The 12,415-nt window shown below is 58.1% G+C and overlaps 1 protein-coding gene across 8 annotated transcripts in view; it reads right to left on the reverse strand.

The window, feature by feature from the left end:
* ADORA2A (adenosine A2a receptor) overlaps positions 1 to 12,415 on the reverse strand; it is a 23,433-nt gene that overhangs the window by 10,228 nt on the left and 790 nt on the right. The window contains exons 1-3 of one of the 8 annotated variants that reach the window (XM_019665485.1): positions 9,206 to 9,310; positions 8,770 to 8,865; positions 4,230 to 4,806 (exon numbers count right to left, since the gene is read on the reverse strand). In XM_019665485.1, the coding sequence (XP_019521030.1) occupies positions 4,230 to 4,552 (323 nt within the window). In that variant the 5' untranslated portion in view covers positions 4,553 to 4,806; positions 8,770 to 8,865; positions 9,206 to 9,310. The other 7 variants (XM_019665486.1, XM_019665484.1, XM_019665489.1 and 4 more) reach the window with 7 other exon arrangements.

Here is a 12,415-nt window from a genome sequence, read left to right on the forward strand (position 1 = left end):
AAGAACTTCTCAGCTGAGCTGGTCAGAAGAGAAATGGAGTGAAGTTCCTGTCATTTGAGGCAATCAAGCAAAAGTAAGCAGTTTTAGGGATGGTGCAGAGGACCCTGGAGGCCACCTGCTTTGGGGGTTTTCAAATTGTTCTCCAGCAGCAACCTTCTCGCCTGCATTCCCAGCCAATTACAGAAGTGGAGCTGCTGGGGAAGAGAGGGGGGCTTAATATTCCCTGAATGAATGAGCGGTGGGGATGCCAGGGCCTGGCCCTAAGGCTTCTGGGGACATGCTCTGAAAATCCTTCGTGTGTCCAGTTCTGGAGAAGACGCCTGTCACTGCGTTGTGAAACAAAAGCCCCTTGTGGGGACAGAAACAAACATATATCAACAGCACTTGCCTATGTGTGCAAAGAATGTCTCTGAAAGGATTCCCGACACTGCCTTCTAGGAAGGGAAACGGAGACGAGGCAGGGCGCAAGAGGGAATATTTTTCACCATATACCCTCTGTTCTTTTTTGAAGTTTTAGTACGTGTGAGTATTATTTATTTCTGAAAAAACACCAAACAGATTAATTTTGTTGTTCAGAAGAAAGCCCTTAGGCTGAAGGCCTGGGCCCAGGCTGCCAGGGACCTGGAACAGCATTAGGGCCCAAACGGAACAATGGCCGAGCCACAGCCTGGCCCATCATCGTCCGCTGGGCTGCGTCTGTGACTTAAAGCAGTCACATCTTGGCCTCCTGGGCCCCAGGTCGTAGACTGTCTGGTGCGAGGGGTGACATGGCCATCCAGCATGTTCCAGGGAGCCCAAAGTTGTCATAGGAGGAGAGTGCCAGGGCCACTGCCCACACTTGGGGGTGCCTCTGCCTCCCTGCGTCCTTCAGCTCACAGGTTGCCCCCTGCCTGAGGGCTTCCCCATTTAGGGCTTCCCCATGATCCAAGAAACCCCCCCACACACAATTCCAGGTGGAGCTCTACGTGTGTTTGCCCTACACTGAGGAGGAGAGCTTCCCTAAGCGGTCCAAACGAGCCAGTGATCCAACATTGAAGATCCACTGATCCACGGGTGAAGCCAAAACTCCATTGTGGGCACCGGCAGGTCTGAGCTGGCCTTACACTTGACTGCCTGCCTGTTCTTCTGTCTCCATTACCTCTCCCCAGCCCAGATCCCACAGGCTCATGCCTTCCTGGGGCCTTTGCCCAGGGTTGGCTCCCCTCCTGCACCCGCCCCTCTCACACACCCATCCTGCAAGACCTGTCAGCAGCACCTCCTCTGGGGAGCCCGCTCTCCTGCTCCTGCCCCTCCTTAAACACCAAGGCACTCAGGTTTTGTCCTCAGGGGGCGATTCACCACATACACCTTCAGGTCTTCGCACCAACTGCTGTGGCACTAGGCCTGTTTCCCAAGGAGAGACAGGGTTCGCCAGGGGCGCATGTGAGAAGCAGGAGACAACGGGTGCGCAAGTTCCCACGGGGGCAGAGTCAGCCTTTGCTTCCTGGCCGCTCAGTCCTCCGGGCGCCCATCGCTGCCTCTGGCCAGGCTTCTTTCTCACTGGCTTCCTGAATAGGCCCTGACCTAGCCCGCCAGGGTCCCTACACTTGAGAAGGAAGATACAGATTTTTCTGAAACTGAATTATTAAATAATAATAATAATAATAATAATAATAATAATAATAATAATAATGGTGAGTGGTGCAGGCCCGGGGCTAGGCATCCAGGGCACGGGCCAAACGGACCTACTGAATGGAGTGGGGAACGGCACCAGAGGGGGCTGGGTTCCCAGCTGGAAGGGGACAGAGGAGGAGGGGCAGGAACGCAGCCCCGCCGGGCAGGGGGTCCAGAGCTGCTTGGAGCTCTGTGTTCTCATGTGCCTCCATCCAGCTCCCCTCAGGAGCTGCCCTCAGGAGCCCCCGCAAGGACACCTTCATGTCCGTCCCCCTCCCCAGCCAACTGCCCGCCCAGGGCCCTTGAGGAATAGGAAGGTGAGGGACCCAAGGGAGCCTGGAACAGCATGAAGGGCCCTGGGGCCCCCGTATCAGGAGACACTTTTCCTTCTCCGGCTCTGGCCTTCCAGTGAGTAACAGGAGGGTCCTAACATCCGCTCAGCTCGAGCCACAATGCCTGCGTGAGGATCAAAGGCGATGCTATTGCACTAACATCCTCTGGCAACTGTGAAGCTCTCTGCCTGAGGCATCCTCCGCCCCCTCCCCATCAGCTCCCAGATCCAAGAAACCCAAGCTGAGCCTTCCAAAGCTTTATCAAGCGGAGCGCAAATGGCCAAAGTCTGGGTGAAAGTAAGTCCTGTTCCAAAAGATCATGGGAGTTGGGGGGTGGGGGTGGGGCGCAACAGGTCCATGGCTCTATCCAGGGGCCCGGCTCTGAAACTCCAGCAGCTCAGGAAAGAGCTGTATCCCCACCCTCCCAGCCACCCCACCCCACCAACTCTTCTTAGGGCCTTGTCCACTCACTGGACCCTCATATAACACCTTTTTGAGCTCAGGGAGGCCTGTCCCCTCTTATAGATGAGGAAATGGGCCCAGAGAGGGACAGTTGACTTTCCATGGTCACACAGCATGTCCCATCCTCCAACATTAGGGAGTTATTCTTTCGACTCTCAGAAAACAGAAACAAGGAAAAGAAGCCGAGGCCCTTTCGACTGAGACCAGCAACCTTGGTCTCTCCCTAGAACGCTGTTGCCCTTTGAATCGGGGAAGAAAGTGAAAGTGAGGCCTCTGCTTCCCCACTAAACATTCTGACGGGGGCTGGCCCAGCCCCTGAATCGGACGCCAATCCCTCGCTCTCCAGTCCACCTGGGAGCCCACAGACAAGGCCTCCATATACTGAGCTGTCCCTCAACGAGCCTGGACTCTGGACTCTGCTCCGCCCACTCAGGCTGGTCTTCTATTTTGACAAGGGTCCTAGACTCTCCTGAGACAAAGAGCGTCTTATAGGGGCCACATGGGGCCCAGGTTCCTCTCTTCATTTGAGTGGCATGACGAGGGTGTCTGCTTCCCAATTAGAGCCCTGGTGACAGGGACGGTCACCTGGTGCAGGTTCTGGGAGACGAGGGCCACCCTGTGACTCAGCTCCCTAAAGACTGAAGTCGCTGTGGGTGGCAGGCCATGTCCCAGCTGTGCTACCAGCTCGTTGTGTGGCCGTGCGGGCTGTCTCCCTGCTCTGGGCCTCATTTTTCCATTCAGAAGATGAGAGGAAATGACCTTTAAGGGCCCCCTTGGGTTTGACACTCTAAATTTCCATTTTCTCATTAGCCTGCTTCTCCTCCCGGCTGGGGCACCCTCAGCCCTGCATGGGGCTGCTGGGGCCTGCTCTTTAAGTAGGTGCCCCGCCTGTTTGGGAGAATTCACCACAGGGAATGGGGTACCCTGGTCTTTTGAGACCTCCCTCAGAACCTGCAGCTACCCAGGCTGTGGAACCCAGCTCTGGGATGGAGGGGCCAGAGGGTGGGGCACGGGGCCCCCCGTGGGAGGAACACTTCCTAGCCTCCCGTACAGCCACGTAGGTGGAGGCCACACTAAATAAACTCAGCCTCAGGGAAAGTCTTCACTCACACAATACGTGGCTGAAGTCACTTCACAAAAGATTCACCATAAAAACCCCCTCTACCAGCCCACCCTCCTCGCCCGCCCCCAGGGCACAGGCTGTCTCCAAGACCATGACCTAAGGAGCACAGAATTTGCATATAGGTTCAAATGACTCACTGTGGCATTTGGCCAAGTCATTTCCCCTCTCTGGGACATTTCTCTAATGTGCAAACTGTGAGGCCTGCCCAGAGGAACAGGGTGGGCTGGCTTCTAGCTCTGAGGTCTTGTGGTTTCCCATGGTGCCCCGTCCCACCCAGCATCATGCTGCGTGAGGAATGGCCCAGATGCACTGCCCAGGCCTGGGTCACACGCATCTGTCAGGGCATGGCAGCCTCTACCACGTAGCCTGGGGGAGTCTGGGGGAGGGCCAGGGAGCCCTGTGCCCACGGGGATCAGCTAGGCTGGTAGCGTTGCTGGCCATGCCCTGGAAAGCCCCAGACTGAACTCCAGGGCCCTGTCACCTCAACACAGATACCACAGACCAAACCCTGACCCTAGGTTCACCCTGACCCCAGGTTACCCTGACCACAGGCACGGATCAGACCTTGGCCCAGGCAGCCTTTGCACAGATATGAACCCCGCATGAGGCGTGCCGGAGAAGAGAATGCAGGGCAGCCCACCGCCCGGCGCCCGGCTCACCGGAGTGGGATGCGGATGGCGATGTAGCGGTCAATGGCGATAGCCAGGAGGCTGAAGATGGAGCTCTGCGTGAGGACCAGGACGAAGCAGGCGAAGAAGAGGCAGCTGTGGCAGGCGGCACAGAACCCTATGCTGATGGTGATGGCGAAGGGGATGGCGAGGACCCCCACTGCGATGTCGGCTGCCGCCAGCGACACCACAAAGTAGTTGGTGACATTCTGCAGGTTGCTGTTCAGCCACACAGCCCAGCACACCAGCACATTGCCCAGGACGGCCAGCACGGCGATGGCCAGCTCCACCACGATGTACACGGAGGAGCCCATGCTGGGTGTGGCCGCAGACAGACGGAGTTGGCGAGGACGCGGGCCGGGCCAGCTCACGGTCCATAGCTGCAGCGCAGCTGGCCTTGCCCAGGCCCCTGAGCCCCTTCCTCACAGGAGCCAAGAGCGTCCCTGCTGGTGGAGGGGGGCCCGCCCAGGGCTTTTTCACAGCAGCCTCGGAGTCTCCAGGAAGCAAGCCCCCTCCAGGGGCTCTGGCGGCATCTTGGCTCAGCTCCGCTTCAGAGTTCCAGAGGCACCTGCCAAAGGAGAAGCCTCGTGAGGAGCTGGACCACCGCAGAGCGGGCACAGCCGAAGTTTCCCAGGAGCAGCCCTCAGCCGGTTTCTTTCTAGGGGAGCCGGGAATCTTTCAAAGCTACGTCGCACATGTTAGTCCCCCTTGTTCAGCTTCTCAAGCTTTCTGTGGGATCTCTGCCAGTCTCCTGGTCCGTGAGCTCACGGCCACCCCCACAACCCTCCTGGGAAGACCCCCTCAACCTGCCGGCTGTCCCAGACCCACCCACCTTCTCTTTCAGCTAGCCTCAGTCAGCTCCATCCCTTGAGAGCTCTCTTTGGGAATTACCAGCACCTCCCTCCAGGTCAGGAGCAGGCTCAACGACCACGAGAGCTCCCATCGGGGAGGATCTGCGGGGCGGTCAGGTCCTGCCTCCCGCTGCCAGCAAGTAAGCCCTCTCGCCTCACCAGTGGTGCTGTACAAAGGGCGTCTGCCCCTAAGCAGCCCCTGCCAACCGACTGCGTATCTGGGTGGAGCAGCAGCCTGCTTCATCCCACGCCCGCTTCCCAGCCTGCTCCTCTGCCTGCCTGACGCTAGGACAGACGTAACTCAGTTTGGTGTCAGGCAGAAAGCGGGGCGCGCTCAGCCGGGTCTTGCTGGGACGGGTGGACAAGAATTTTCTCCTTTCTGGGCCTCAATTTCCCCATTGATACAGTGAGGAAGTTGGACCCCACATAGCCTCTGGAGGCCATGTCAGCTCTCAGCCATGATTCTAGGAGAAGTTAATAAACAGATTTGAAAGTGCTTCCTCAAAGTCAAAATGCCATGGGAATTACTGAAGTCCCTCAGAAGCAGAAGCAGAGGTCTTGATCTCCCCAGCCCAAATTCCTAGTGTACCCCCTTAAGCATGTAAGATGATCTCCATGCCCTTGGCATTCCCGGAGACCTCTCCTCACTGCCTCTGCCCCCACCTGTCGCACTCACATGTGCTCATCATGTCCCTCTACGCCAAATGCACCTCCTTCTCCAGTCCTGGGCTCTCATGAGGCCCCAGGTGTGCACAGGCAGCGGCTGCCACCTGCCCAGAGACAAGAAGCCCGAAGCTGCCTTTTAGCCACTTGAATGTGGGATCTGGGGGCTGCATCCTCCCTCTCTCCTCTAGGAAACGAGGGATGGAGCGGGGCTGCCGACCTTGGAAAAAGGTCACTCATCGCATTCAAAGGGTCAGGCTCCTCCTCCCCTGTCCTGGAGGTGATGGATGGCTGCAGTAGATGAGCCCCAAGTTTCCTTCTAACTCCAATGTGCCTCAGGTGGCCAGAGCTGCGCTGGTGTGGGCTGCAGCCACACCTGAGGGTGCATTCCCCGTGCCCACTAGGGGGCTCAGAGTGGAAAACCCAACACCTGGGAGCAGGAGGAGTGGAGGCCAAGCCCCTGAGAAACTGAGGGGTTCCCACAGCTTGTGGCTTCTCACTGGCAGGGGCCCACCACCAAGGGGCATGAACAGGTCCCACTGAGCTCCTGTTACACACCGGACGCTTGCCAGCCAGCCGCTCACAAAGCAAGTCACGGGCAGAGACGGGCCAGACCAAGTTTCCTGGTGCCATCCCCAGCTATACAGAGTATCCCAGCCTGCAGCCCAGAGCAGCATTCACCAGGGTTCCCCCAACTGCTGAGGCTGTGGGTCTAGGGTCTCATCCTTGTTCTGCAGGAGGGAAGTGACAGGCCCAGGCCTGCCTCCCACCTGGGGCCACCCAGGCCCAGTAGTAGCAGCAGCAGCAGCAGCAGCAGGCCACTGCGAGGCCCAGCAAGCTCCAGGGAGCCTCCCACCACTAGTGAGATGCCCACCCTCCTAGCTCCTTATAGCCACCTGCCATCCTTCTGACCCCAGCCTCGACCTCCAGAAGAATTTGTATTGAGAGGTGTAACAAGCTCCGCCAATTGGACTAGCCCAGGCGATAAACCCCAGACCATCATCCAGATTCAGAAGGCCCTGCAAAGGGGCAGACGAAGTGGGACCATCAACGATCCAAATGTGTCCCACGTTTCTGTGGAGCTGAGGCCAGGCTGCCCAGCCATACTGCCCAGAGCCCTGCTGCCTTGTGTGGAAGGGCCTTCGAAGGGCCTAACCCAGCCCTCTGCTTGGTGAGGCTCTCCCAGCAGCCCCCGGTACCTGCCTGCATACTCCCAGTCCTCAGGGTCTCCCCACTACCTTCTGACCAGCTCCCATGGTGACTAGCACCTGGTACCAGCACCCTTCCTGACTGAACTGAAACTGCCTTACTGCTGTCCACCAGGCCTGGGATGCCACCCTGGCCCCACCCCGTCTCACTGCATGCAACATCCTCCTGCCCAAGTCAACCCTGCAAGGAACGAACATCACACCTGGCCCTCTTAAATTGCTTATGCAGCCCGATGGGAGCGTTGGGGGTCTTCTGTGTTCTCACTGGCCACAGGAACCCCATTTTACAGATGAGGAAGCCAAGGCCCAAAGAGATTAATGACCTCTCCCAGCCTTACCGTGAGCATAAAAGGGTAGAATTGAGCTGGAGGAAATGCCCTTGAAAACAGCAGCAGAAAGATTTCCTGGGGCCTCCCGGAGGGCCTTTCTCCGCTTTCCTCCCTTCAGAGGCCTCCAAGAGCTACAGGAAGGTCCGGAGGCCCATGGGGAGGGGGTTGGGGGTGGGGCCACGAGCTGGCAATTTCCTAATCTTCTGTGTTGGCTGTCCACCTAATTAATCCTCGAGTCTTCTGTTGCTAGCCAGGAGGGGAAATTAAATATTAATCATGTAATATTTCCCTGTGATTGTCCCTTGCTGGGGACAGGGCAGAGGGCAGAAGCTGTCCCATACAAACTAGAGATGCATGCTGGGGAGCGTGCATAAGCCTTGGAAAGGACAATCACACAGGGCTCCCAGCAGCCAGACAGGCTCCAAATGCTGCTTCTTCCCACCTTCTTCCTCACCCCCACTGGCCTGGCCGCCTTAATTAAAACTCCATTTAATCAAAACCCACATATTTCCTGGCCCACTTCTGGCTCCTCGTATGTCAGACTAGTGGGGCTTTCCGTACACATGTCTGGATGGTGGCTGTATCCCCCAGAGCCTGCTGGATGGAGGTCTCTGTCAGCTTCCAGGCAGGACCCTGCACACTGCTCTTGGGTGCGGCTAAGAGCAACGTACTGAGACCTGTCCCACACTGGGCCCAGTCCTGGGCTCCAGAATCCTGGCCACAGAACCCTCCACTATTTTCTCACAGCAAATGTTTCCCAAATACCTCCTCAGTGCCAGGCAGCATCCACGCTGCTGGACCACTGAGCTACCTGCTGCTGAGCCGGACCCTAGCAGGGCCCTGAGCCGATAGCAGAGGACCCTGAAGAAGGATGTGTCCCACAAGGCTGTCCTGAGAGCCAGCTGCTATCCTGGTGTGCAGGTCATGTCCCGCCTCCAGGACCTCAGCTCTCACTTAAAATGAGCCTGCAAACCACAATTTCAAAGCACAGGAGGAAAATTCAGGCTAAGAAAGATAAACAACAGCATCCAAAATGTGGAGATTCATTCATTCCAGAAGAGATGAAGGTAACAGAGTCATCTAATTGTGATTTTTCAAAGACATTAAGGCTCTTCAAAGAGATAAAAAAAAAGGAAACGCATCCATAAACAAGAATGAGAACTTATGAATTGAATGGCAGAAACGAAACAAGAAATAATACAAAACCCCGGAAATGAAAAACAGAGGGATTGAGTTAGAAAACACGATCGACATGGTGTGTTTCAGGCTTTCAACTGGGGCTCTGAAGAGCACACTGAGGAATTCTCCCAGAAACTTCACAAAGAGACAAAGTCTATGCGGAGATAGCTGAGAGATTAAGAGGCACCAACTCAGTCCGACAGTGGAAAGGGCAATAAGCAAAGAAGAACTAGCTAGCCAGGCAGCTCAGCTCCTGCTCCCAACCACAAGCGAGCTTTCCGCTGGCTCTGCCATGACTGACCTTTGGTGTGGCCCAGGCCTGGGCACGGGCACGAACTCCCAGAACTCCAGGACCCACCAAGCCCCTCTGGTCTTGGCAGGTGTCTTCCGGTGCTACCTAGAGGTGAGAAACCACCACTACTGCCGCTTCTTTACCTCCCTTCCTTCCTCCTTTCCTGCAGGGCTGCCAGCGGCTCCCTCCAACTTCAGGAACTTGGTGCAGGCTGGGCCCCCAGTACCCAGGCAGGCACCCAGTGGTGCCCCCTCCCCCACTGCCCCTTGGGTATGTTGCTGCTGCTTTGAGCACCTGGGGGCAGGATGTGGGCAGGAACAGGGCGGAGCCCGGCCCCCAGAGTCTCCTCCCATCTCCACATATCCAGGCCAGATGCCAGAGAGGCTGCAGGACCTCCCTGTCCCAGCCTGAGGTGGCCACTCAACCCCCTCACTGGCCACCTTACCTGATACCCCCTCCAAGCTGCCACTCCTTAACACAAGGTGCTGGGTGCCCACCCTGAGACCCTCTGTGCAGAGGCTCCTCACATGTGCATACCAGGCTGTGGGGAGGGCTCTGCACCCACATCTCCCTCAAATGAACACTCTAATGGTGGGATGACAGGCACTGTGATGCCTGAAGTGGGGACATGGCAGGGGGTTGGGGGCGGTGCTACTAGATGGCCCTGAGAACACAGACCCTAGGGCCTGGGGTGGGATGCTGGCAGAGGCCAGCCACAAGGGATCCCCAGAGGGCAGCTGCATCAAGGACAGGAGGGAGGCGGACCACTCCTGGGGTCCCTGGGACAAAGGAGCAATGATGTGGCCCTATAGGCTGAAGGGAGGGGGCGGGAGGTTAGCCAGACCAACTGGAGCACTGCCGGTGGGCTGGGCCAGGTGCTGCACAGCTCTGCCACTGCTCCTTGGCCCACTCAGTGGCTCCTTGCACCCTGCTCACAGTCTGTAGAGGCACTGAGGGGCCAGAGGTGAATGCCTCGGTGACAGATGGGCAGACAGATACCAGCCCTTGGGGCCTCTAGGCAGAGACCACCAGCCCAGACATCAAGGGAGGCACCAGAGTGGTACGGCCCACCTCTCCATGGTGCACTAAGGCAGCCTTTCCTCCAGGTTGACAGCTGAGCTGACTGGAGCAGCAGCAGCAGCGGCAAAGGTGGGAGCCCCAGAAAGACGGTGCCAGCCACTGCCCAGCAGCTTCTAAAACAGGACTGTCCTACAGAAGGCGTGTGGGCACAGAGGAATCTGGAAGGTTTCTCAGAGGAGGGGCGATTTGGGCTGGACTTGGGAGGACAGGGAAGTGAGGGGAGAGGGAGAGATTCCAGGCAAAGATTACAGCCTGTTGGAGGCTCAAAGGCACGTCAGAGAAGGCCTGAGGGGGTCCTAGAAAACTGGAGCACCCTGCTTTCCATGGGTGTCCCCCTCCCCCTCCCTGGGTTGGACTGAAGGGCAACTGCTCTTCCCCTCCATCCAGACCCTCCCGTCCCGGGCACAATCTCATAGCTTCCATGCCACAGGGGCCCCTTCCATGATTCTGGGGGACCTCTGCCACTAAACTGGCCCTTCCCCCCACCCAGAGCTCCCAGGCTCTCCTGGAGGGCTCCTCTCTACATCCCAGCTCTGAGCTCCTGCCCATTCCCCACTTCCCTTCCCTCATCTAAGCCCAGCACAGACCTCCAGGGTCCCACCCTCAGGCACTACACCCCACTGCTCCCTCCAACCTCCAGACCGTGCTTCTGAGGCCGCGCTTCCCTGGACCCAGACCCCTTCCCTGGGGGTTGGGACTCGTCCCTTTTGCCAACTCAGCACCTGAGTCCTGGGGTCTCCTCAGCATCTCCTGACACACACACACACACGCACACACACGCACACCCCAAAATCCCTTCTTCGCCCATCCTTCACGCCTTCGCCATCTGTCTGGCCATCCTTCTTGAGGCTCTCACGTGTGCACATCTTCCAGCACCCAGTTTGAGTTGCGGCAGACAAAACAGGTGCCATAAGATGGTTGGGATGGCACTGCCAGTTCATCCAGGGTAAGGTGGCTCAGGAATTAGGCAGGTTAGATACAGCTACTGCGAGATTTAAAATCACTGCGGAGAGCCACCAGGGTGTGGTCCTACACAGGCATGCATTGCCCAGGGCCACCCAGAGGCCCTGAATTTTGCAGGGTGTGATGCCCTGAAGCCAAGCGCTTGCTCCCAATCCAAATGCGGTCCACATGTCCCTCTGCTGACAGCCATCCTTGTGGTGTCCCCGGACCCCCCAAGGCTAACAGCCCCCTCCACAGTTCCCCAGCTCAAGCACAGACCCTGACCTGTCCTCTGGTCTTCCGGCCTCCCCCCACCCCCCACGGCCAATGCCCGTCGCCCATTTACTCTCCACCACAACTCTGCACTGTAAGCATTGCTTGGATCATGCTTGTGTTGCAGATGAGAAGATGGATTCCAGGAACAGTGACTTCCCCAAGGCCGCCCAGAGAGTGAGTCAAGACTAGAACCCAAGTTTGGCGATCGTAATCTCCTGTCCATTGGGTTGTCCTTGAAGCCAGCCATTGAGCTCTCAGGCTGTAGGCTCCTAGGGGCCAGAATCAGAGGATGGTCTGGGACCTGCAGTTCACAGGCCAACATGAGGGAGGCAACATGCAAGCCCCTAAAGGCTACTCAGGACCTGCCTGGCCCAAAGCCTGTCTCCTGCTAGCCACCTAGGCTGCCCTCGGCCTCCCTGAAGCTGTGAACAGGGAAGCCAGTTGAGCCCAGAAACTGATCTGCATGAGGGGATGGGGATGGAGGGGAAGTGGCCCAAAGGACATTAAGACCTAGGAGAGCCAGGGAGACCACAGAAGGCAAGGGCAGAACAAGGAGGTGTTGACACCACTGCCAGTGGACAAGCCTCAGCGAGGGGCTCCTGTCATGGGCCTCCCAAGACCCAGGACGGGGTGGGGGTGCTGGCCCAGTGGGCAGAGCCTTCCCAGCCACCCCAGGCTTCCAGGACCAGCCACAGCAGGACCGATGAGGCAGCTCCTGAAACCACAACATACTCCCTGGCCCACTGTGCTCCCAAGAGCTCCCTACCTATCATGGTTCCCAGGGCCAGGACACTGAGGGGCAGCTCTGGCTGGGCATGGAGGTGACACGGAGAATCTTTTGGAGGGTGCAGAGGCCAAGGCGAGGGCAGCCCTGAACTCCAGGCCCGAGGGGAGCACAAGGCCCTGTGGGTGGCAACAGGCCTGCGTGTTGCCTGTGACCGGGAGGGAGAGCTGGCTCCGGGGGGCAGGCGGCCTCATCCTCCCCCAGGAACCAGCCACTGACAGCCACTGGGGAAAGAGGGATAGGGAGACCCGCCTTCGGGCTGGTTTCTCCACCTACCCCCACCCTCTGCAGAGCTCCAAACTCCCACTGTACAACCGGGGAAATTCAAGTCTAAAGCGCGTTGGCCGTGTGTTACGTAGAGATGTTTGCTCCACGGCCGACGGCCCCTCTCCTTGGTCCCTTGGTCTATCCTGAGCCGAATCCCTCCAGGGCTGTCACCATTCCCGCCATTCCGACCTCCGCTCAGGGCAGCGCGGCAACCGGCTAGGACCAGTCCGAGGCGAGCACCCACCTCCGCCCGCCCTCCGGACTCTCCTGAGTCCCCTAAGCCCGGTTCCCGCCACCACTGTCCAC

This window comes from Hipposideros armiger, unplaced genomic scaffold (assembly GCF_001890085.2).
Source record: "Hipposideros armiger isolate ML-2016 unplaced genomic scaffold, ASM189008v1 scaffold_443, whole genome shotgun sequence".
Classification (NCBI taxonomy): domain Eukaryota; kingdom Metazoa; phylum Chordata; class Mammalia; order Chiroptera; family Hipposideridae; genus Hipposideros; species Hipposideros armiger.